The sequence below is a fragment of the Falco rusticolus genome, chromosome 4 (genome assembly GCF_015220075.1).
Source record: "Falco rusticolus isolate bFalRus1 chromosome 4, bFalRus1.pri, whole genome shotgun sequence".
NCBI lineage: Eukaryota > Metazoa > Chordata > Aves > Falconiformes > Falconidae > Falco > Falco rusticolus.
In genome coordinates this window covers 70,688,239-70,712,749 of record NC_051190.1, presented here as the reverse complement: position 1 = coordinate 70,712,749, position 24,511 = coordinate 70,688,239, and the positions used below count along the sequence as shown (strand labels likewise).

General features: G+C 39.2%; 2 protein-coding genes across 6 annotated transcripts in view; one reads left to right on the top strand and one right to left on the bottom strand.

Moving 5' to 3' along the window:
• MLLT10 (MLLT10 histone lysine methyltransferase DOT1L cofactor) overlaps positions 1-16,266 on the top strand; it is a 136,902-nt gene extending 120,636 nt beyond the window's left edge. For 4 of the 5 annotated variants that reach the window (XM_037384883.1, XM_037384885.1, XM_037384881.1 and 1 more), the window contains 7 exons: positions 3,714-3,868; positions 5,685-5,873; positions 6,267-6,355; positions 6,481-6,842; positions 11,365-11,467; positions 12,250-12,462; positions 14,605-16,266. In XM_037384883.1, coding sequence (XP_037240780.1) covers positions 3,714-3,868; positions 5,685-5,873; positions 6,267-6,355; positions 6,481-6,842; positions 11,365-11,467; positions 12,250-12,462; positions 14,605-14,673 — 1,180 coding nt within the window. In that variant the 3' untranslated portion in view covers positions 14,674-16,266. The remainder of the gene's footprint in view (positions 1-3,713; positions 3,869-5,684; positions 5,874-6,266; positions 6,356-6,480; positions 6,843-11,364; positions 11,468-12,249; positions 12,463-14,604) is intronic. The other variant, XM_037384882.1, reaches the window with a different exon arrangement.
• A 5,857-nt stretch (positions 16,267-22,123) lies between these two features.
• DNAJC1 (DnaJ heat shock protein family (Hsp40) member C1) overlaps positions 22,124-24,511 on the bottom strand; it is a 113,442-nt gene continuing 111,054 nt past the window's right edge. Inside the window, exons 10-12 of the mRNA XM_037384886.1 lie at positions 24,380-24,428; positions 23,432-23,913; positions 22,124-22,343 (exon numbers count right to left, since the gene is read on the bottom strand). Coding sequence (XP_037240783.1) covers positions 22,275-22,343; positions 23,432-23,913; positions 24,380-24,428 — 600 coding nt within the window. The 3' untranslated portion in view covers positions 22,124-22,274. The remainder of the gene's footprint in view (positions 22,344-23,431; positions 23,914-24,379; positions 24,429-24,511) is intronic.

The window sequence follows — 24,511 nt, the reverse complement described above, 5'->3', positions numbered from 1 at the left end:
GATAGCTAAAAAATGGTAGTTACACAGATATAGCATTGTAACAATGAATTTGATTGTTACAGTGTGTGTTTACTACAGTAATTTATAATAAATATCTCCAAATTAGATAATTTAATGTACATGCCTGGTGTTGTTGATCTTGTATTATATTCCTTAATTAATCAAAGGACTTCTTGTTGAATGGGGTGAGAATATCCATTGTAATACTTAGATGTTATTACCTAGCCATGAACTGGCTTTTAAGCTTTCCAATATATGTTGCTTCTAAAACAATAAACAGGGAATTTACAAATCAGTTTAGACTGTGTTTTCAGTATAAATAGATATATTAAAATTAGCATATAATCTTCCTATAAATAAGGAACATGTCTGTATATATACAGGCAAGTAAGGTAAGAGAATTTTGAAAAGGGACGTGCTCAACAATTAGGAAATTCCAGATCTCTAGACTATATATTAAGTAGTCCTCTTAGGCATGCATTTTGTGGTAGTTACAAGTTTTAATGCCTTCTTGGTTAATATGAAAGTGCCTGGTCTTTGTATGATTTGCAGTAGGCCATAGTTGTCTTCAGGCTGGCTGTGTTTAGGTTAGAATATTTGGAAGCCAAACTTCTTGAATATGATGCTTCTGTGGAGTGTATGTTCAGGGTATATACAGTCCAGTACTTAAAATATGATCAAATTTCAGCTGGTTTTGATGGGGAAGGCAAATAACAACTGTATGATACAAAGGCCACCTCAGTCCACAATTGCAGAGCTTCCTTCAGTGTGCGTAAGCTGTAGCACTTTGCAAAGCAGATAGCTTTTCCTTGGCAGTAGAGTTGTTAAAAAACAATGCAAAAAAACCGGCTGGGGGGGGAGGGAGGGGGGGAAATCACTGCTGTAGTTTCAGAACTGAAAGATGGAAAAGCTTAGACTTAAATACCTAGTGTGGAAAAAATTTAGAAAACTTACTCGTTCAATTAAGTTCTGTAGTCAGCAAATTTCACCCCTGGTTTGTGCAATGGGAAAGATCACATGTGTGTTGATGTTACTAAAATGTGTAGGTAACTCCCCACCTTCCCCAGTTAAATAAACAAGTGACTGATTACTGAAAATATGATTTGTATTGAATAAAAAGCTGACTTCAAAAATCTGCCATCTGAAAACTTTGCAACTCTGAATGTTACCTGCTTTATCTATTAAATCTATTTTTCTGCAAGTTCTGACTCTGCTCCCTTTGAAGCTTACAAGATACATAAATAACACGCTTCTTCAAAAAACCCATGTAATTATCAAATAGTTGCTTAAAATACAAACAGTTGCAGAAACAATTGTTTGCTGTTGATGATGCAGCCGATTGCAGCTCTTCAGAGAAGTGTGACTCATGAGCTGTATGGTCATTTCAAATTTGTATTGTTATATCTTCCTATCTCTGTGTAACCACAGTATTTAATGTTTAAGCTGTTATATTTAAAATTTTAATATACGTGAGAAATATACCTGGTATATGTGTGCTGTTTCCATTTTGCAAAGGAATTGCTGCTTTTCCCAAGAGAGTAATTAAACTTTTTTTTTACCCCATAGTTAACCTTAGATTTTAAAATGCGTTATCTAATACCTGCATTGAAATAATGTATGTCTGCCTATATCTAAATGCAGTATTGCTTACAGTTAACACTATAAGAGTATGAATAACTGTACCCCAAATTTAAACAAAAAACAGTTTTGAAAGTAAGCAAGGCATGAAACATGAAACGAGGGATTCCCATCTCAGCGACAGCATTGGACCTGTGCATACAGCACATCTATAATCCTATTGGAAACTATAATCAAATACTATTTGGGATAAGGATTCAACCCTAGTATGCAGGAACCATGTCATGTCTAATGGATGAGGTAGGGGTTCAGCAGGAAGAGGATGGATTGACTAACGTTGTGATACATAGAAGTCTAGATTTTGTTTGTTAGGGGTTTTTTGCTCCTTCTGTACAGGCTTCCAGTGAAGGATTGCAGAGGTTATATAGTCACATGTTGCTTTGTTTCTACCTTTGTGAAATTGATAGGAGACAGTCCCAAGCCCAACAAGAATTTTGTTTGTGATTTATAATTCAAACGGTGCAATCTGTTAGTTATGCATCCTTCAAAAGCATGCATACAGAGAAAGAAGTTGCTGGGGGGCTTATGTGGTGGTTTTCTGTATTTGTTTTCTGGTTTTGGTTTATTTTTTAAAGTGTGTTGTTTGTGCGGTGTGTAGTACATCTGTTCAGAATGTTTCTGCATAAACCTTCCTTCTTATCACTTAGGCACATCATGTAAAGAACTAGTTTTAAGGCTGTTTTTGCTATGTCTGTGCTGAACTGTTAAATGGTGTTGAGTTGTCATCTCTTGTCAAAAGCCACTACCTTGGTTACCCGTTCATCAGGGCTTTTTGTTTTAACAAGCGTTTTTCTTCTTTCATCCTGTATGCAAAAGAGGAATTATTTATAAATTACAGAGCTCTTAAGTCACCTACTTAAAACCTTTTCTCATAAAAATCGCTTTTGCTCTGGTGCCTACAAAATGTTTGACAGTCATTAGGTAGCTAATGTGCTGTGACCACTGCTTATTATGCTAATCATAATTAACACACTGATTTCCTGAGCTCTATATGTTGTCCTGTACTGGGACTATGGTGGTCTTGTTGCTAAGTTTGCACTACATGTAGAACAGTATGGCTGTGATCCTGTGATAGCACCAATACTTACCACTTACAGTAATAACTAATATGTAAAAAGCAGAATTTGAGCTCACTGGAGTTAATTTAAAAAAACAACAAGAAGACAAACAAACCCACAGCTGACTTTTTTGCATTTGTTGAGTATGAAGAATGGGACTGCACATACATGAGGCCAGAATCCTGAGTCAGAAATACACTTGAGCATCTGGTTTTGCTCAAAGGTTAAATTTTGCCCCATCCCCAGTGCAAAAGAAGCCTTCTCAAGGGACCTGAGGGGTCCCCAGCTTTCTCAGTGGCTGTCCGCTGAATATTTCATTTTCTTCTGAATGAGAGAAGACGTGGCAAAGGGATTATTCTTTGAATTATGTGTGATAATGAGTAAAAAAGGAAGTATATAAAGTGTGCACAGGACAAGCAGAGTATAACTTAACTTCCATTGTGTCCCTTGCAAAATAATATTTTCACATTGTCTCTCAAAAATGTGGTTTTTACATGATTCTTTTTAGAACAAGTTAGGCAGTGGAATTATATACAGCCTTTCTATGTGGAAGTATCATTACTGTCCCAATTTTAACAAATTGGTTTTGTTTTCCCAGTTTTCTCTGGGAAAAAATTGAAGATTTTCTGTTGCATGGTTTTTTTGGTTTTTTTGGGTTTTTTTTTTGAGACAGGTGCTCTATGTATCCACATACAAAAGTTTCCTGCTGTAGAAGTATGTGTGGTATAATTTAGTACAATGCTGTTTGTCAGTTGGGTATTGTTAGTCTGTATGCAAGAAGAGGTTATGTGCTTTCTCAGTGTAAATTCTTATGCTGTGAAATATTATATCTTCCTTTTAATAAAGCCTTGTCAGAACCAGGAGTTCTTAGTGATTTTGATGAATTAACTTGGTCTCGGAAGTCTAAGATATGTAGGTGGTAAGGGCTGATACAAGGTAAGAAACTTCAACAGCCTTTTACTAACACATTTCCTTCCATCTTTTTCTTTAAACAATTAATTGCAATATTTTCAACAGGTCTCCTGTAAGCAGCTTGCAGATTCGCTATGATCAATCAGGGAACAGTTGTGGGGAAAATTTGCCCCCAGTAGCAGCCAGCATAGAACAACTTCTGGAGAGGCAATGGAGTGAAGGACAACAGTTTTTATTGGAGCAAGGCACCCCTAGTGACAGTAAGTGCTCACATTCTGTTTATTACTGCTTTTGTTAACTGTGTTACTCAGAACTGCCATTCAGTGCGCGTCCAAGAACTTTTTAAAAAACTTATTTTCTGCTGTGAATAGAAATACAGTATAATTGTAACATAATTCTTAATCCGGCACATGGCTTCAATAGATTATGAAAAAGTTCTCTAAAATTATCTCCATTTTTATGGATGGGGAAATTGTCATGCAAGAGGAAGTGACTTGCAGATCCAGCTGGTCAGTTGCAGTGTTTGGAAATGAATTCTGGACTTTGGATCCTCTACTGTAAATGGTATAGTGCAGCTCCCCAGTTTGCTTTATATTATGTGATACAGATTGGCATATTAATCTTTTTAATGTTGTATTTTTCATTTTTTAATCTAAACCGCCTACTTCTGTTGCTGTTCTAAAAAAATATTTACAAATCTTAGGCAGGTGTCCTACTGGGCTTTCGTATCTTTATTATGTTCTGTGTTTCTCAAGAAATTCTCAAAGCAATGAATATGTTAAAAACGTACTTGATGAGTAGATCACTTGGATCTCCATATGCAACAATATATCAATATCAAAGGCGACTGAATAAATTTTAAAAAATATTTTTTAATATCAGGTTAGGGGTTGTGTCATATTTTATTGAACATGTTTGTCTTCTCATTGGTAGTGTAAAGTGGTATCTAGTTGGTATTTTTATGAATGGTATCCTGACAAAAATGCTAATTGTGAGGAAATTCATGCAGGGATAATCCTTTAAACATGATAGCTGGAGGACAGGTTTAGCTAAGTCTTATTGCATCTCATTTGGGCTCACTGAGGGTTCCTTTGTATGTTCTTGAAGAGGAGGGATAAAAGCTAAATCCTTGGGAAATGACCAGATGTGCCTGTACCAGTAGACTTATGTCTGTAGTAGGCCCAGAGGTCATGTTAAACAAATACAATTTAGAATTTAAAAAAAAATGGCTATCCCTGTGGCTTTACAGTCACACTGTAATACTAATGGGGAAATCCAAGTTCTGGAACCAAACTGGAGTTTCAGAAAACTGTGCTTGGTAAAAATCAGGTTAGTACAGAAGATGATGCACAAAAAGGGGTGGTAACTGCAGTGCTCACACAGTGCTCCCTGCCGGGTGCTTTGTAGATTGCCACTCAAAGCAAAAGAGAGCTCCTGCTCCCAACAAGGTGATAACTTCACGTTGGATGACATTTTTTTCATTATTTCTGTAAGTTTATGACTCGGTGTACAAGGCATTAAAGCAGAAAAAACTCCCTTTTCACAAACTTGCTTGTTTTTACATAAATGCTGTTAGTTGGCTGCATTGTTAGTTGAATGTATATTGAATGTAAGCTGCTTCTGTTTTGATGTGTAAAATTTCTAATACTGCAGTTGAAATAGATCCCCCCCCCCCGCTCCCCAACAAAAATGTATGCAGTTAACCTGTGTTACTTAAAATAATACTATTTTAATATTCTGGTTTGGGGATAAGTTATCTTGTACTGCTGTTTGCTTAGAACTAATGTCGGCTCTAATAATGCAATTTTATCTGTATTTAAGCCAGGGTGCAGATAAATTGCAAAATCACTATCACATGCTGTGTACTTTTTTTCTGCACTTTAAGTTACACAAGATTGATCCTAAACCTTTCCACTTAAAGTCAAATTTCTGTAATGTGTGTCTCAATTTTATTTATATTTTCACATATGACTTCATGCTAGTCTTAAATGGTAATACAGAATCTTTTTAAAAATAAAGGTGTTAGTCATTCTTTGAATGTGGTTGTGAAAGGTAACACATGCATTTTTACCTTAGTTTTAGGAATGCTTAAATCATTACACCAACTTCAGGTTGAAAATAGGCGGTTAGAAGAACAGATAAAGAATCTGACCGCTAAGAAGGAGCGGCTTCAGCTACTCAATGCACAGCTTTCGGTGCCCTTTCCAACAATAACTTCAAATCCTAGCCCTTCTCATCAAGTACATGCCTTTCCAGTACAAGCAGGTAAGTAAAGGAGAGTATTAAAATAATTTGAACATGTATTTATATGAAATACCTATTTCATCCACATATGGCATTGGTGGGAGATGCATATACACGTAGGTTGAATATAGACTAAATATTTGTCGATGTTCAAATGTTTAAAAGTAAATTGGCAGATTTATATGAACCATTCCTACTTCAGTGCAGTTTTTCTTTTACTCCAGTCTGGAGCACATCTGCTTGAATTGATTCACCAATTATTTAGTTAATATTTTACTATTCAGCAGTGATTTTAAGGTTGACTTTTCATTTTCTATGTTTACCTTTGACATTATTTTGAAATAACTATTCTGAATCTTTTTACACATCACAGAAATTTAACCACTCTGTGTTTTTTTGAAATAATTACTTTAGCACCTAGCACTGATTCCTTGAACAGCAGTAAAAGCCCTCATCTGGGAAACAGTTTTTTACCGGACAATTCTCTTCCTGTATTAAATCAGGTAATCTTTATGTGTTTCTTCTAAATTTAAACTTGTTACAAGTTAAGTCATCATAGGCCTTCCATTGTGCTGTTAGGTGAAATTTTATGCAGCCGAGCGGGTTTTGTTGTTTGTTTTTACACTAGGAGATAACCTCCAGCGGACAAAGCACCAGCAGTTCATCAGCTCTTTCCACTCCACCACCTGCTGGGCAGAGTCCAGCTCAGCAAGGCTCAGGAGTCACCGGAGTTCAACAGGTCAATGGTGTGACAGTGGGGGCACTAGCTAGTGGTATGCAGACTGTAACCTCCACCATTCCTGCAGTGCCTGGTGTGGGTGGAATAATTGGAGCACTGCCAGCCAGCCAGCTGGCAATCAATGGAATTGTAGGAGCTTTAAATGGGGTAATTCAGACCCCAGCAACAATATCACAGAACCCTTCTCCTCTCGCTCATGCAACCGTGCCACCCAATGCAACGCATCCTTTGCCAACCACGTTAAATAACAGGTAAGAATTTATTGATTTTATGCTTTTCCCTGATAAACCCTGCTGTTCTTCAGCTTAGCTATGCTTTTTTAACTGTCTTATTCGAAAGGTACTGTTTCTTCCTTAGCGTGTAATTGTCAGACTAGGCTCTGCTCCTGATGTGTGAATGAAAGTCAGAAGGATTTAATGGAAGCACAGATAGTCAAGTTAAAGGAGAGATGCTTTCTGTTTAGCTTTTGGGAATCCTATGTCCATTTATTCCTGTTTTTTAATCGAGTCACATTCCCAAACAAACGTAATTATGTAAATGTGCTTCAGTTCTTTTTTTAGTTCAGAAAACAATATTCTTTGTCTTGCCAATTGTTCTTCCAGGATTAAAGGAGCACTGGAAGGGCTGCCATTTGCTGCAGTAAGAAGGGGGGAGAGAGAGAGAAGAAGGGTATGCGGTCACGTAATTAAAGATGTAATAGGCATAACTAACAGAGTAGTGATACAGTTGCATGGTGTTTTCATTTCTCTGCGCCTGACTCCAAAGACAACAAAATCAGTTTTTCAAGTGGTGGTCCTAAGGATTTTTAAACGTGTAAAAAGATCCACGCTTCAGTATTTGTAACAGCACTTCCCCAAGACCAGGTATCCTCAGTAGCATAAACTGGTGCTGCTTGAGCTGCAAGGGAAATGGGTAACAAAAGGAGACAGCTGCTTTCCAGGAAGGGGAATGGTTTGCTTGGTCTGGAAGTATTTTGGGATAGAGCAGAGCCTGGGCTTAACTCATTCTCCCTGTTCCCCTTCCCCACACCCCTTGTATTGTCCTTCGCTTAGGAAGAACTACAGTTCTGTGTAGAAAGAGATGCCTGCAAATAGAGTGGATTACTTGTCTTTAAGTAGAGTTTATTTTTGGAGACTATGGTGGATTACCCACCAGAAAAGGCGTATGTGATTGGAGTGATGCAAGGGATCCCTAGTTTTGTAGCTTCTTTTCCCAGTTTCTTTCTTTGCTGTTTGGCAGCTCCTGAATATTTGTGTGCTGTGTCATTGTGCGGTATTGCTTCAACAGGCTCATAAAACCTGATACTTTCAAGCGTAACCTGTTGTTTTGATGTGCTACTATATTTTTACTGAGGAGATTGTGTTTTTCATAGTTTATATCATAGGTTAAACAAAAGACATTTCATTAATGAAAAGTTACCTTCTTTCCTGACTATCAGAGGTCTGCTGAAAACACGAAGAATTTGTGTTACTCTCCCCAAAAGTGGGAGGAGGAATGAGAAGTGCTAGCCAAAGTCAGTATAATGCTTTCCACTTTCAGGCAGTGCCAGAATATACCAGTCATACTGCTGTTTTCTCATGGTATTGTTAATACACCGCTTATTTATTTCTGACTTTTTATATTGCAGAAATTATTTTTTATTTTTAATTTTTTTTAATATTCTTCTTAACTGCTGTAACTCTTGTGTGTGTAGCTTAGTAGTAGACCACTCCAGTTCACACAGAATACTGCAACTAGTATCCTGTTCCTAAGCTTCATGCTATCTTTTAGCATAGTCTGGAATACTCCAATGATTCCCCATTTTCTCCTCCAACAAGCTTATGCTGTACAACACTGCCACCATCTCAATTGCTCTATTTCTGTTCTTGCATAATCTCTTTCTCCACTGCTTGCTCGATAATACTAATTCAATACAAACATTAATCTTAAGGTGCACTTCTCACACAATTCTCTGCTTTTAATGACCTCATCCAGCTGATTTGCTGGGGCCCCTTCCTTTTTGAGGTGTTCCACCACTGCCCCCATTTTCTGTGAGTTTTCACTGCTTCTAGTTGTATATTTAGAGGGAAAAAAAGCTCAGGCTGAGCAAGCACTAATGCTAATTAGTGATAATACCATTTTAGTAATGACATGTACACTGCTTATTCCTGTTTTTTCCATTACAAACACTTCGGTGAAAAATATAAAAAAACTTCACTGGAACTAAGTTGTGGAGAGGCTCTGGTATGTTTTTGGACGAAGGAAAACCAACCAAAAAAAAGTATTTTCCATTGGTTGAGATTATTGGTTCTTAGAGTCTAAGGACACCATTTATTCCTGCCACTCTTCTTGTTCTATTGAGTGCTATTTCAGTGGCAAGTAGTTGACTAGTTCTTTAATGTTAAATTTCTCTAGGTATCACTACTCTTCAAACTGTGTAAGTGGGAAGGTTAAATGGTAACAAGCACAGGCAGGCGTGGAGGTTTGCTACTGTGCTATTGCACGCTCTGAACCTGGGTAGATCACATAATGGTGATCGAGTTTGGAGGGGGTTTAAATCTGTATGCGCAAGACGATGGAAAGCCACATGAGAACTCAGTCCTACTTTCTAACTTCTCCGTGCTGTTCTGTAATTAAAAGACTTCACAAATGTTACTTTTAAGTAGCAACTTCCAGGAACTTCCCAAGCTTCAGAATCTTGTTTGCACAGTTCTATGTGAAAAGCAGCTAGTTACTCACCAATACGTGAGGACTTCTTTACGCATATTGCCCTTATTCATATCTTTACCTGTGGGACATAGGGAGGTGAGAAAACACTGATTTGCACACTGCTGTTTGAGAGAGTTTCAAATTATAGGTAAAAGAGCCTACATTCACTTGGCAGAGAGGGATACTTGATCCTTTTCTGGGAAAAAGATGGCTTAATACAGATTGTTAGCAACCTGGAGATTAAATGATTTGAGGAAAAAGATAGGATTCTTTCTTTACTTTCTCGCAACCAGAGAAGACTGTAGGATGGAGAGTTTCAGACTGATCATATACCTTTTAATGAGAAGCTAAAAAGGATTAAATTTACATTGCAAGCTGATCTGGTTTAGAGAAAGCTCTGTGGTGAAATCCCATGAACTGCCTCTTCTGGGAAGCTCAGGAGCTGCAGGGTTTTGTTTCTAGACAATTAGATCTCAGCTACTGGCTTGAGGGTGTTTTCTTCCGAGTGCCAAAGCATTTGGAGAGAGGAAGGCAGAGCGGATAAAGAGAAGGGAGGACAACAGCAGAAAAAAGTGCAAGGGTAAAACATGATAGAGGAAAAAAGAATGATATAAAAAGAATGAAAAAAAAGTGGAGAAGATTCATTTCAGTATAGAATACAGAAAAAATGAGGTAAAAAGAGAAGAAGGAAATAATGGTAATAGTCAAACTGAAAATGCTTATTTTTTGCAGATGTTATAAATATTTTTGATAGTTGAATTTAAAGTTGTTTGAAGGAATTTCGGTTAATCTGTGAGTGTCACTGTTTAAAAGTCAAATGCACAGGAGGAATCTAGGAGTTTCCTTGGGTAGATGAAGTGTCATCTCTGCTTTCAACAAACAAACGTTGCTAGCAGTTATTGGGGAATAAATAGAATGATGCTGTCCCATTTTGTGTTCTGTTACGTTAAATCCCTGGTGTGTGTAGACCTGGAATATTTTGTGGAGTTGTGATTATGCAGTTTTTACCTGAAATCTAAATTATTGTAGCCTAATTGTGGGGATTTGTGGCTGATTTAAGTTAATTTAATTCCTTAATATCTATCACAAATAGCAGTCCTGTCATCCTGTTGGTCATCCTGTGCACACCTTGCTGGTACTAGTGCTGTGCATTCACACAATAAACGCATCTACATTAATAGATAATCTTTTAGTGTGTTTTGCATTGGCTCAGGTTGCAGCTCAGTTCCCACAAGATGTAGCTGATTGTGCAAGGACAGAAATGTACAGCTGAAAGGGAAATATTTAACCTTTCAATAGCAGGGTAAACCTATTGTGAAACTACACCTTGATAATTCAGTGGGTGTTTTAAACTAGTAAAAGCTAACACTGGTACCGAAAGATGAATCCAGCTGTCTTCCTGGTCTTCTGGTCCAAACCTCATGCTGCTGGTCTTACGTGAAGTGGAATAGCTAAGGAAACTCTTTATTTCCAGACCAGTTGTCAGTTGGATCAGTTCCCTGTCCAACTTCTGAAATAGCTGAAGAAAATTTTATGTAGGCTTGAAAATGAGGACTGGGAGCTAAGCAGCTGGCAAGCGCAGAGGCAGCCCGCTTCACTCCATGGCAGCATCAGTTGGCCCAATTCAAGGCTGAATGTTTGCTGAATTACAGACGAGGTTTGGGCAATATAGTGATAGATTTGAATATAGCAAAAGATGAGAATTAGAAGGAAACTAAGACAAAGTAAATGCTAGTTAAGTTTTAAAGGTTGGCAAGAGCTCTCTTAAAATATAAAATCTGGCCTTATCTGAAAAAATGTAGAAATGGTAATTATTATCTGAGTTTAAAACAATGTGCGTGTAGTAGACTTACATCATAGGCAAGAGTTGCTGTTGCTCAGCGTAAAGGAGACTGGGGTGGTGGTGGCAATGTCTAGATATGTATCAAAAACGCAACTGGACAGACAGATTTGACAATATGCAATCAAAATGCTAAATAGGAACTGTCTATTTCTATGCATCATTTTTTGTTTCAATGGAAAGCTAATGTAAAAAGTTCCTGTACTTTCATATAAACTACAGTATTACCCTGTCAAATCCTACAGTGCCTCGGGACTAGGATTACTTCCTGACCAACAAAGACAACTTCTACTCCATCAACAGCACCAGCAATTTCAGCAATTACTAAGTACCCAGCAACTCACATCAGTAAGTTTTTGAGTTAATTATGATTTGTTCCTCTATTGTATTCTAAGGCATGGATAAACTCAGTTTAATACAAATCCTAGAAATGTGTTTAACTTGTTTAAATTACAGATCTTGATAACACTTGGTTTTTCAGTTGCTTCAACCTTTTTGGATGACAGTCATGCTAAATTACAGGGTGTTACTGGGCTGTGTGTATTGCTAAAAGAATCATTCCCTAGTGCCTTGAGTCACATTTTGTCTAACATAGACCTGGGGCTGAGAGACTTTGTCTCTCTCAGCATCAGCTCTGGGCAGCAGAGTTTGGGACCATGTATGGACTCGTTACATAGCCTAAGCTATTCTCCGATTCCACTAGGACTCTAGCAAAAGATTTTTGGGTGTCGTCTCATGAGCTGTCTTTGCCCTGCAGTATTCATATAGGCCACGGAGTAATTGGTTTAACTGTATGTGGTGTTAGTTGGGTAGCTTCAGTACTTTGACAAACGTGGTTTGACATTCTTCTCGGGTATGTTTCTTCAGATAAAGGCCTGACAAAGCCAGCAGGCTTAACTGAACTTCTGCTGAGCTACTGATTTCAGGAGATTTTATAGGCACTTCTGTTTACACAGTCTTGTGGAACTTCGTTAGCGCAACCTAAATTAGCTGGGATTAGGTTAAGGGTTGCACTGACTAAAGATTGGCATAAGCAAGAACCCAGGGAGGAGTTATTTTTCAGTAACTAATTCTTGGTTATTTTTTTTTTCCTTCTCTCTCTCTCTCTCTCTCTCTCCTCATTACTCAAGGAACAACATCAGGCCCTTTTGTATCAGTTAGTACAGCAACAACATCACCACCACCAACACCATCAGTCTGAAGTACAGCAATTGCAGATTACGGGAGGAGCACAGATACCCATAAACAACTTACTTTCAGGCACACAGGCCTCGCCACTTAATGCAGCTACTACCAACCCATTCCTTACAATTCATGGAGATAATGCAGCTCAGAAGGTGACAGTAAGTATATTTCTCACCTTGTTTTTGATGTAGTACCTCCATGAGGTAACTAGAAGCAAGTTATGTGCCTGTATTCAGAACTCAAGGAGGGTGTGGGGTTTTTTTTCTTTATTTTCTTTATTCTTGAGCCTTCAGCTGCACTTAATGAGGTTCAGAACTCTGTGAACTTGTAGTCACTTACACCTAACGTGTCTGATGCGCACTCCTGCTTCCCCGGATCAGGACACCAATCCAGTGACCGTTGCCTTCCTCTTGTAATTACAACTGCAGCCCTAGTTCTCTTCACCACACCTTCTTCCCCAACTTCGTGTCCACAATTTTGTAGATCGTTCCTCTTATAATCTTAAAAAGTTTGTCCTGGACAGGCCTCAGTCCCTGGGAAGCTGCAGAGATTAATTGATGACTTGAGAGATGAAGAGCCCGTTGCTGGGAGGGTGAAATACGTAATAGGAGAATGGGCCATGTGTATCTTGGTTCTGGTGTGGGAAGAACTGAGAGGCTGTACACAGGGAGGCTGAGCAACTCCTTTGCTTGACAGAGTAATAACACCTTTCCTAGACAGTTAAGGGAACAAGGTACGTTCTTCTGGCAAAGATGTTCCATTCTCTTCAGTGTTTGCCCATAACCTCCATCTCCAAGACGGAAATTCTTTCTTCAAGGAGTCAAGAGAATAGATTTAATTCTCTAAGGGTCATACAGTTAGGAGAGGATGAAGGGGAGGAACATGTGGAAACTTGTAAAACCAAGGGATGAGTAAAGCAGGAATACAGAGTTCTGGCGTGTGTTGGAGAAGACGTCACGTGGCAGTAGCAGTGAAACAAGGGAAGCTTGTTGGCTGTGGCAGGTGGGAAACGTTAGGGGGATAGACACCGGTCCCCTTGCTGCTCCCCACTCCTAAAGCCTCCAGCTGCTTTAGGGGCATGGTGGTGGAGAAGGACTTAGGCAGCTGGGCTTTTGTGGTACCTCCCAAACATAGGGTGAGACACAAAACATAAACCATGACTTTTCCAGACAGTTTTCCTGGAAACGGCTCCCTTCCATTCAAAAATGTGGGCATTTACTTTCATCATGCTTTGTGCATGCTCATTGCAAACTGCAGGGTTCCGGTAAGATCACGTTCTTTCCCGGTCACCGACAGTCAGAGCAGAAGTGCTCTGGCAGTGTGGGGGTTTGCTCAATGCCTTGCCTTCATTTAGAAATGTTCACAATCTGTTCTAGTATGTTTAAAAGTTATCTCCCCTCATTTTCTAAAAATTAGTATGGAATTGAGACCCTCTCTTTAGTTTACATCAGAAGAGGCTCTTCTATATTGTGACCTTATTTTTAATATTTTGAAATGGCTTTGGTTTGGACAGTGTGACCGGGCAGCACTGACATATTTTACAAATATGCTGTTACATTTTCAGGTTTTGTTCTTCTAACAGTTAGTTGTAAACAATTCCAGGAAACCTCAGAACATCTTTTGAACCAAACCTCTTAGAAATAGATTTCTTTTAAAATTGCTTTTATGTCTTTTTTCTAAAGGTTAGGATTAAGGCAGATTGCATTGGATTGATGAACTATTTCAACTCCAAAAGAATTTTGAACAAATTCTCTATTTTTCACAAGTTTGAATGTTTTAATATCATTTCCAGCTGGAACAGGTTTTCAAGTATTTCTGAAGGCTTAGTGAATGAGATGAGGGTTTTGTTCAGTCCTGTTCAATACTTGCAGGAAATGTCTTTGTGGCAGTTTATGAAAGAAAGATAATTGTGACGGGGGCAAAATGAAAATTGTATTTCTATTCTGACGGAGAAGTGTAGATTTCAGCCTTCTCCAGTAGGTAGAATGTAGCAGAGGTCCCCTGGTACTTGTCCTGACCATCGTGTAGTTCTAATGAAAGACCAACAGCGAGGAGCAGCAAGTCTTGTTGGAATAAAAGTAGCAGCAAAATTGGTGTTTAATGCTAGCCGTGATAAGCTTAGTATGATCTGCTTCAGTGTGGGACTATTCCGTTAATTATTCTTTTCTTACAATCCATGATTATTTTACAATGCAGGAGTTAATATTTAAATAGCTCTAGTAAATGTACCTCATCTGCTTTGTCATTTGTATGAATTTAATTTTACTTAACTCTGTATGCTATAATCTGATTTTTAGAAGTATTTTCTCTTACACAGAGGCTCAATGATAAAACTGGACCAGTTGCGTCAGAGAAGAGTTGACGTTTGAATGATAATTGAGAACTGCATGTCCTGCTGTTGGAGCACTTCATCTGGCTGCAAACTGCAGTATTCCTTTCTGCAGACTGAAGAAATGCAACAAGGAGCTCTTGCTGCACAGCAAAAGGTTAACAGTTTTCATACGGATATTTTTGGTAGGCTTTCATTTGCTTTCTTGTTGCACTAAAATGGATGTACTTTTTAATGTTTCAGACTGTGAAGTAGATAAAACTCTGCAAACCGTAATTATTTTGTCAGTATGATGGTACCAAGTACAAAATCAACCATAGAAAAACATATACTTGACTCCTCAGTCCTGATCTTACAGATTCAAAGGCTAGTAAACGGTCTGCGGTCCTATGCATTACTTTGGTTTCAGAGCGGTAGTTTTAAAAAGCAAACCAACCCCACCCGAGCCAGTCTGATCTGCCGCTGCAGTTGCAATATATCCTTTTAGACTAAGCTTGTAATGGCAGCCGGGACGTGCTCTTTGTTGTTTCTTTTTTTACACGCCTATTTTGCAGCCTGACTCATAAGGGAATCCACTTCTGAACTTTTTATTCCTTTAAGTTCCTGTTGTCATATAGTGGGAGTTTTTCCTGAGGAAGAATTACAGTATGGAATCCAAAGCTTATTGATTTTGGTGTAGGTTTTAGAGTTCTGAGGTTTTTAAAGGAACCAGTTTGGTTCCAGTGACAAAAGTTTTCTTACTAGATGAGAAGGCCACACTGGAAAGCAGTTTGTGTAGTGTTTGGCCTAAACCAAGTGCCTGTCGCTACCTCCATTTTGTTGAGATGGCTGCAAACAGCTGATCATGCACTAGATGTGTCCTTGTTAGCAGCAGGAATATTCTGTGTTGCACCAGCAGCCTTGTTGTTCTGCCTTTACTAGAGGTGTTTATACCACTGTAGATAGCTCAGGCAGATTGTTACCTGGGTCACTTTTCGCTAATAAACTACCAAAAAAAAGTGAGTTAGTATTTCCCGCTAAAATATACCAGTGGTTGAAACGGGTGGACTTGTGTTACAACACTTCTGACAGTAGCTGATCTCATGGCATGAGTCTATGCAGTACGGTGAAGGATAGTTTAAATGGGGGTAATGACCACTAATCAATATTAAGGCGGGAATTATTAGAGGAAAGGACCCAGCTGTAATTAGACCTCCACTGTGTACTTATTTGGAAGAACATGTTAATTCTGCAATATGTTTCTTAGTTAAACATTGCACAGTTCTTACCTCATTTCTGTAAATAAAGTTTTGTGAATCTGTTTTGTATTGTGAAGAATTCATAAGAAAACATTGATATTTTGATTTGTAATATTTCTAATTAGTAGATTTAATTGAAAAAGTAAAAATAATTTATTTTTATATGTTCTGGGGAATTTTTTAAAAATGTCACAAATCACTTTTGTAGATACTTTACAAAAGTAAACCAGTGGTTTATTTTACTTACTCAACCCACTGGTGGATATTCTGTAACAATTTGTACAGAAGGTAAGATGGAAATGTGCTGTTATTTTGACTAGATGTAAAATTCCAAGTGTATGAAAAGATATGTACAAAGCTTTTGTTAATAAACTTTAATGATGTTTATAGTTGTATACTGCTTGTGAGTCTCATAGAACCGGAGTATTCCTGTTGGTATCACATGACAAGAGAATTTCAATTGCACTAAAAGTTATTACAACAAATTTTTTAAAATGTTTCTCATGCAAAGTTTTGCTTTCAGGAGCCACTGATGCAGCTGCAATACTGCCCAGGGACTTATTTTGGTTACCGGTCAGAAAGGTCCAGTTGCAGCCCTGTGCTGTAGTCGTTTTGCTTTCATCCTTCAAAGAGAATTACTGTGAATCGCAGGAGTGAGCTGTTGCTCTGATGGCCCCAGTTCATTTTCAGATATCTCTGCAGAGCTCTCACCAAGTCGGGACAGGTTCTTTATCTACACAGTACCTGCATTGAGCTGATCTCGCCGCCTTTTGCTGTAATTTTGAGCTGGTTTTACAGAAAATACAGTGCAAGTGTTTTTTCCAGGAATTTTGCGTATTGCACCTGGAGGCTTTGGTAAACACAGGGAGGAACTCCCGGTCTTTCATTTCCGAGGCAGCAAGGAGGAACTTGACCCTTTCTGTACCGTCACTTGAATGTAAAATCCGAGGTCTGTGGCAGACAGGCTGTGGCAGACCGGTGATGCATTACGGCTTCCTCACAATTTTTAGCCCCTTGCTAGTTGGGTGCAGCCTCGGGCTGAGATGAGCTTTTGGAACGAGCAGCACAGGAAGACGGTGTTGCCGTAGGCCTGTGCCATTTGTGTATTGTTCCATCTGCTCAAGTCCTGTGGACTGAATATTTTTCTTTTATTTTCAAGTGGGGAAAACTGTAGTCCTGAAAGAAGGTAGGTAAATGAGCAGGCTTAGAACTAACACCAGGGGCATGTGAAACCTCATCTGGCACAGCCAGGGGCGTCGCTGCCCTCCATCAGGCCATCAGGGCTAGAAAAAATTCCCTACGCTTCTAGGGGTAGTGAATGTTTTATACTATTAGGTGAAGAGGCTCAGAGGACTAGGTATTTCTGCTGATTAAACCTACACACCATCTAGCCACGCTCTAGCACTGGGTACCATCTGGCTTCTGGCTCTGTTAGGTGTCGCCTATTTGTTACGGTCGGTGATAGGAGAGTATATAGCATGTATATGCTGGGGCACTAGCCTTACACTTCATACTGGTAGACCTGTAGGTGAGGGAAGAAAAGCCCAATATGCCCACCAGCACGAGGCCTCCGGGAACTCCTGAGTGTCCCTTCTACTGGAGTCACAGACTGGAGGGCTTTACTCATGGATCTAAGATGAAGCCAAAAACTTTACCTGGTTGTCTTGCTGCCGTTGGAGCAGTTCCATTGAAACCAGTAAAAGTACCAAGTCCTGCTTTTTTTTCCTTGTGTTTCTTATTATTTGAGGGACTGCCTGAACTCTGGTATTAGTCTTCTGGTAAGATGTAGAGAAGCGTGAAAGGGGCAGAGTTGGAAATACTAGTAAAACTGAGAAATTCAGGACATTCTTAAAATCTCAGCTTGTTAAGAGATTGGTGCCAGAAGCCCAAGACGGCAATGGATGTTTTACAGTACGCATAGTCCTGATCAACCGCAGGGAAATAACTGAGAAAGGCGACTTCTGTCATCCAAACGAAAATCCAATTCACTAGCTCTTTAAAGAAAGAGACCACATCAAAGCCAAGTTCACGTGAGGGCCAGATGCAGTCAAAACCAACCTTGTTTCAATGATTTTTCAGATCTTGACATCAAAGATGATGGTCTGTGGCTGATTTGGCACTGGTTCAGTAGAAGCCGATACTGCTGTCCCTGTGGAATGCCTCTGATGCCAAAGCAGCCCAAGCCACTGAGCTGGTCACTGGTAGCCAAGTCACTGGTTCCCGACCTGCCCTCACATGTGGGGAACCGCTCTCGGTTCAGTGTCACAAGAGCAGCACAGCCCAAGTCCACTGCATTTCAGAAGAATTTCATTTTAACAGGCTTTTGAACTTTCTGCTGGTTTTTTTAACCAAAATCCAGCTTTACTGACAACAAGCCTTATGGCTTACATGAGCCAACTAATACTGGACAGCCTATGACATCTCAAATCCTGGTTTTATCAACTTTATCCATTCAAGCTGTGTTACTCTTTCAGCAATATAATTGCGTAACATTAACTAACTGATTAGCCAGTGTCTGTTTTTCATAAGTTGCACTAAACTCTCACTGTTGGTTCTGCCTTTAAAAGGCTCTTATTTAAGTCAAACACTCAATATTGCTATTGTTTTCAGACAGTCATCTCACAGAGGTCATACTGCAAAATCTTACCTGAACTTTTTTTTTCCTTAATTCATACACTGACAGCTGTAAAGTTGAAAAGAATGCAGTCCAAACTCTTCTAGAACTAAATTAGAGCACTACTGACCTTTATAGCATCTCATCATACTCTACTCATTCACTTGCGTATGGTTGTCAGATGGCAAGGTTACAACGTTCTGATGCTTTAGCTTGACATTTGGAAGGCATCCTCAGCACGGTACGGTAACCCTGCCCTCCCTGGCTGGTCTGCCCCAAATGCCACTTTCCGTCGGGTTTTGCCTATCCCGTCAACAGGGATGTGCAAAGAGGCTCCAGACAGGCTTGGATGTGACTTGTTTAGGTGCAAGTCACAGTACAGAAGCTACAGCACAGACCCTGTAAGACTGAAACCTTTTCATGCGCAAAGTTAAAGGCTCTTTGAGGTACAGCTCACAGCTGCCCAGGGAATTAAAATTATTTTGCTAGCAAGCAAATACAAACATTACTTAAAGGAAATGTGCATTCCTTGCTAGAGCAAAAGTTGGAAGAAGTTGCTTAAATCCCAAGCCTAGAGTGACCTTGATTTTCAGGGACAGAAAGCTTTAGAAAAACCAGTGTTGGTGGTAGATACCAGAACCACAAGGGAACAAAGCCTGGCTATGGCTCCAGTGAGCATCACATCTGACCTCAGTCATCACAGACTCGATCCACTGCCAAAAGGGCTGGCTGTCACCATCCAGCGCTCAGGCCCTTACCCACACCACCTTCCTCCCTGCAGCCAAATGTGAAGCGAGACTGGCTGGGGCCTGGACAAAGCTTTCACCACATCACTGCAGGAAGGCTCAGACTCCCTCCTTAGTGGCCGTCTCCGAGGATGTGCCTGCGGAGATCAGATCCACTGATGCTGGACACTGACTCACGTTCTCATCCTAAAAGACCGCCGCTGCCAGACTACTCGGTGTGAAACACCCTTCCACTTGCACACTGCAGAACCCTTCCAGTTCTTGACCATGGGACAGTTGGGCCTGCCACCCATTCAGAGTGCAGCTGCACTGCAGAAGAGGCCGATGCATTTCTCTTGCACAGCCAGCTTGTCTCTGCTCTCGGGCAGCTTGATTCTTCAAGCAGTAAGGATGCAATCTGTCAATTCACTTCCATCTAGGCATAAGGAGCACCAGTGATTAGACACTGACATCCATCCCTTCAGGTACACAACCTGACAAGTGTGACAGCACGGCACATGCAATCTCTGCCCATCCTTAAGGATCTTTCTTCAGATAAACTGTATTTGTCAGGAGCACTGCTTTAAGTTTCTCAGTGTCAATGTTCTTAAAAACAAAAAACAAAAAAAAAAAAAAAAGAGAGAGAAAAGTTTCTTACCAGTAAGTGGTGCTCATCCTTCTTTAGTAGATCCCCCATCCAGAAAGGCTAGGGCAGAGGAAGCTGAAGGTGTTGGGCAGGCAGTATGTAATTATTGCCACATACACAGTCGTGACATGGGCAAGTCTTGAGCAGGTGCTCTTACATCTTAAGCTCTTAAAAGATTTCCAATGATAAAGGTGTCAAGGCCCTCCCAAGTCTTTATTATGTTCACCACTGGATTTTTTTGCCCCAGCATCTATCTAAACTATTTCTCACTCCAAACTGTGCCCGTTATTATTCTTCATAGCCACCACAGGCATGTAACAGTTCTGTATTAGTTGTATCAGGGAGACGAGATCACACAAGTGCAAAGCTCTCCTTTTACATACTGGAAGATCTCTCTCCCCCACGACCCGTCTCTCTTGTACAGCAAATACCAAGAATTCCCTCTGTCCTTCTTAGCACATCAGGCTTTGTAGACTCTGGATCATTCTCTTTCTTTGCTGTCTTCTGGAGGTCTGCCTCTTCCTCGAAATGTGATATACCAAACCAGGCATACCATTCCACATGAAGTCGTCTAAATCCAGAGTGGAAAGATGATTCTTATCCTCACAGGCTATACTCTCCTGTTACTTGGTTTCTTTTTTTGAAACGGCAGAAATATTCCAATTACCCATCTAATTTTTCATGAACAATCCATCTCCTCCGTTCGCTTGTGCTGTCCTACCCCAGCCCTATCAATGCTCCACCAAGTTAATTTTCACCAAGTCACCTAAACATTTTAGCAGCTTTTCTTTGTAGCCAGTTCAATTACCTTGCTTTACAGCTGCAGTCCTCTATCCTTGAGCATTCTGGATGGCTAATACCTTTGGAAAGTTAAGATTTCTGGGCATCTCTTGAAAATACCTCACCTGATCTCATTTAAGACTCTTCTTTCATAGGAGGTGCATGAATAGCACAGAATTACTATTCAATCTGTTTAGTTTCCAATGCAGTTAACCAGTGAAGTTCTCTGTGAAAATTCAGAAGCGTTATTTTGTGTCTAGTAAAGTTGCTGTAGTATCATTATTTCTACCAACTAAGATAATTTTTTTATATATGACAAAAAAATATTTCCTATTGATAAAGGAACTCATATGGAATACTTATCTTCCCTGAATATTTCTTCCTTAATGTTTTAAGGGAATGGGATGAAGTTCTGTGAAATGCTGCTCTGTCACAAGCAAGACAATTGGCAGTTACTGGGAAAAAATCAACAGTGTAAATGGCAGAAAGCTGACAGATTTTCAGCCACCAACTTCCAATTTTGAGTTCAGATACATGATCCCCTGATTTTTCTTTTTAATTCTGATTTAAAGCTCAAAAACTTATTAGAATCCTGGTATTAAATCAGAATTTGTGTGGTAAATCTTCAAAAAATGCAAGTCCATAAGGTTTCTGACAAAATTGACTATGATCACTGCTTTGATTTATTGATATAATTTAGAGCCCATTAAGTACCCTTTATTCCAGCGCTGTAAGCTTTGCATAGCTTTTCCAAAATTATGAAAACCAAGATGGCAGGTAAGGAATAATAACCCTTATAACCGATTCTAATACAAAATTAAACCATATTGAACGCAGAGTATACAAAAATACCCCAAATATGAGAACTCCTAGCCCAATAATGTTAGCTTTTAAGTCCTATACTTAAAAACTGATCATGAAGTATATGCCTTGTATATCTTAATTCTAATTAAGAGCTTAAGGCCTTTAATGTTCTTACTCATTTCAACTTTACCAAGTTAAGAGCACTATCAAATATCACTGTGTATTAGTCTGCAGGGTTGGTAAAAAAGGTATTATATTGCAGGTGCATATAAATGTATGTGGAAGTTAACATCAGAAATACTACTTACTTCAAAATACTGTTAGAATGAATAGACATTTCATGTAGCAGCAGACATGCTTATAAGCATACGGTCTTGGATTTACAGCTACAAGAAAGAAAAATATATGCCGAGTGCAGAATTCAATTACTCTCGTGCTTGCTAAACAGTTTCAGATCAATTGCCTCTTCAAAAAACCCCCAAAACAACAAGTTCTTTTTATATATATTATATATATATATATATAAATAATGTATATTCATTGGCTGTAAACCTACCAGTTCCAGCGTGCAATTATCAGTGTGGGCTTTCCTGAAGGTCCACTAATTTTTAAGATGTTGTTACCACACATCCGCATAAGCCGCTCTCCAACACAAAAATACACCTTCATTCTTCAACACAGAATAGGTAAGATGGTATAAGATTTATTAATATTTTCTTTTACTAAGGCACCTGACATATAGAAATACTGAGGTACAAAAATGCAGTTTCCTGCATATGAGATTTAAAACCACATTTTGACAAAGATGAGCTACATCTCTTCTGCTCAGAACATTCAGCTTTTGGCCATTTTTTTCTTTTGTACCAGTTCAACAAGCAACTTGTATCTTGCTATACACTCGTCCTAAAAGGAAAAAGGAAAGTGTTGATTAAAGTTTGATACTTTAGTATTGCTTTAACTCTCCTCATGCTACCTCATCTAGAAGAGCTAGGTTCTCAGGGTTGTGTGGGTTTTTCTGGGGTCTTTTTTTGGCTTTGTTTTTTAAGTTGCACACTGAATTTCAGGAGAATCTACATATAGTGAAGAGCAGATCAGAAAAATGAACTTGCAATTTATGTTTCTTAATGGATAATTTCTCTCTTTAGCGCACGCAAACCCAAGAAAACAGTTGCTCAGTACCTCCTGACAATGACTCTAAAAGCAATTATTAAACGGTTGTATTGTAATACCTATTTCAGAACAGTTATTCTGGTACGAGCCACGCCGCAGGTAGGTTAAGACAGGCCTTTACAGTCGCTAACATAGCACCTGCTGATACCAGATACTGTTGAACAGCTTCAGAGCCAAAGAAACACTCAAATCCCCCACCCAATCTTCCTGCTTTCTCATGCTGTGTTTGGCACAAAAAAAAAATGTAAGGATTTTTTGCTGCTACAATGACTGAAGCAAGCACACAACTATTACAAAATCTAGCACAGACCAACTGTATCAATGACACTGAATGCTGTTTTAAAGTGTACACTTACAAAAAGAGCATCAGATTATTGAGCATTTAACACTTACAGATGGATTACTTACTTTGTTCATTGAGATGGGTTGAGAAAGCTATTGTAAAAGGTATTGTAAAAGTGTAAGCAAAGCAGCTCACCAACATTTGGTTACTGACTTTGAATAAAAATTTGGTTTAAAATCTAATCTGTCCTGCAATTAAAGATCTGAAAGGCAGAGGAGAGGTAGGTATTTAAAAGAAAAAGGAGGTATTTCAACATTCTCTCTAATAGATCAAACAAACTGAATTATGTGGAAATCTATTTTAAATAAAAACAACAAACATGACAGTGATGCTCTTTAGGTCGATTGTGTCTGGACTAATAGGCTAAGTAAAGACCTAACCTGTCTGCATGGACCCTCAGTTCTTAAGGTAATCACAAACCTGTAGAAAATATGTTTCCCCTCAATTTATACTATAGTTCAAACAAAACTAAGCATACCTTGCTTTTTCCAGGAACACATTTTGCTATTTTATCCCAGCGATCCGATGTTCCCTTTGGATACTGCTGCAAGGCCATTTCAAGAAGTTTCTGTTGATTTTGAGTCCACAGTTCTTCTGGGATACGGCTTTTCTCTCTTTTTCTGCTCTCATCATCACTGTCTTCCTCTTGCTCAGCGTTATCAAAGTCTTTCTGGCGTCTTCCTCTGCCCTTCTCTTCTGGTACCTCTTTCATTGCTAGCAGAGTCGTTTCAGGTGCTTTGACAATTCTTCGTTTGCGGTGTCTAGTTTCACTTGCAATAGTCTCCTTTTGACCCATTTGGACATGCACCTGCTCTGGGATATGATCATAGTTCCCCTCCTCCTCCTCCTCTTCCTCTTCCCTTTCCCGCTGGGTGATTATGTAGTCTGGCAAATTCACGTTGACTTTGACATTCTTGGAATTCTGGGCCAGTGTTTTAAGCTCAGAGAGCCTAATGATACCTGTTGGAAGTATTGTTGTTACACTTCTAAAAAAATAAAGCAAACCACAAACAAGCAGGGAACTGCCCACATATAAAAGGTACTCAGAACAGTGCAGAGAGGGGAAAAACCTTCCAGATGAAGAGCTTAAGGAAAATGCTTATCAAGAAATCAAATTATTTGTTACGAAGCAATGAACTTTGCCAATTACGAGCTTATCTGGTTACCACACTGATACAAACAAACAGAACAGTCTGAACAAATGAACAAAACCCAGAATAAACTGACTAAGAAAGCCTGGAAGGATGTAACTACAGGGAAACACTCCCTTAGAATACCCATCACTTCTTTGCTCAAAGTAAGGCAAGGTTGCAAAAGTCTCTTAGCAAAGCATGCCCTGAAAGGTACCAAATGCAGTGTACTTGCATAGCTATAATCCAAATATGGTGCTTTTTGGAAGCATCAGTGAGGATCTGGTAGCACACACCTGGTGTATACGTAACGGGATCCTTCAGAACTTTGGCTTTCATGGTAACCTGCATGAAAACAACAAGAGAAAGGACTATTAAAAAATTACATTGTTCAGGTTATTGAAGAATTCATTAGCAGGTTGCTGCAA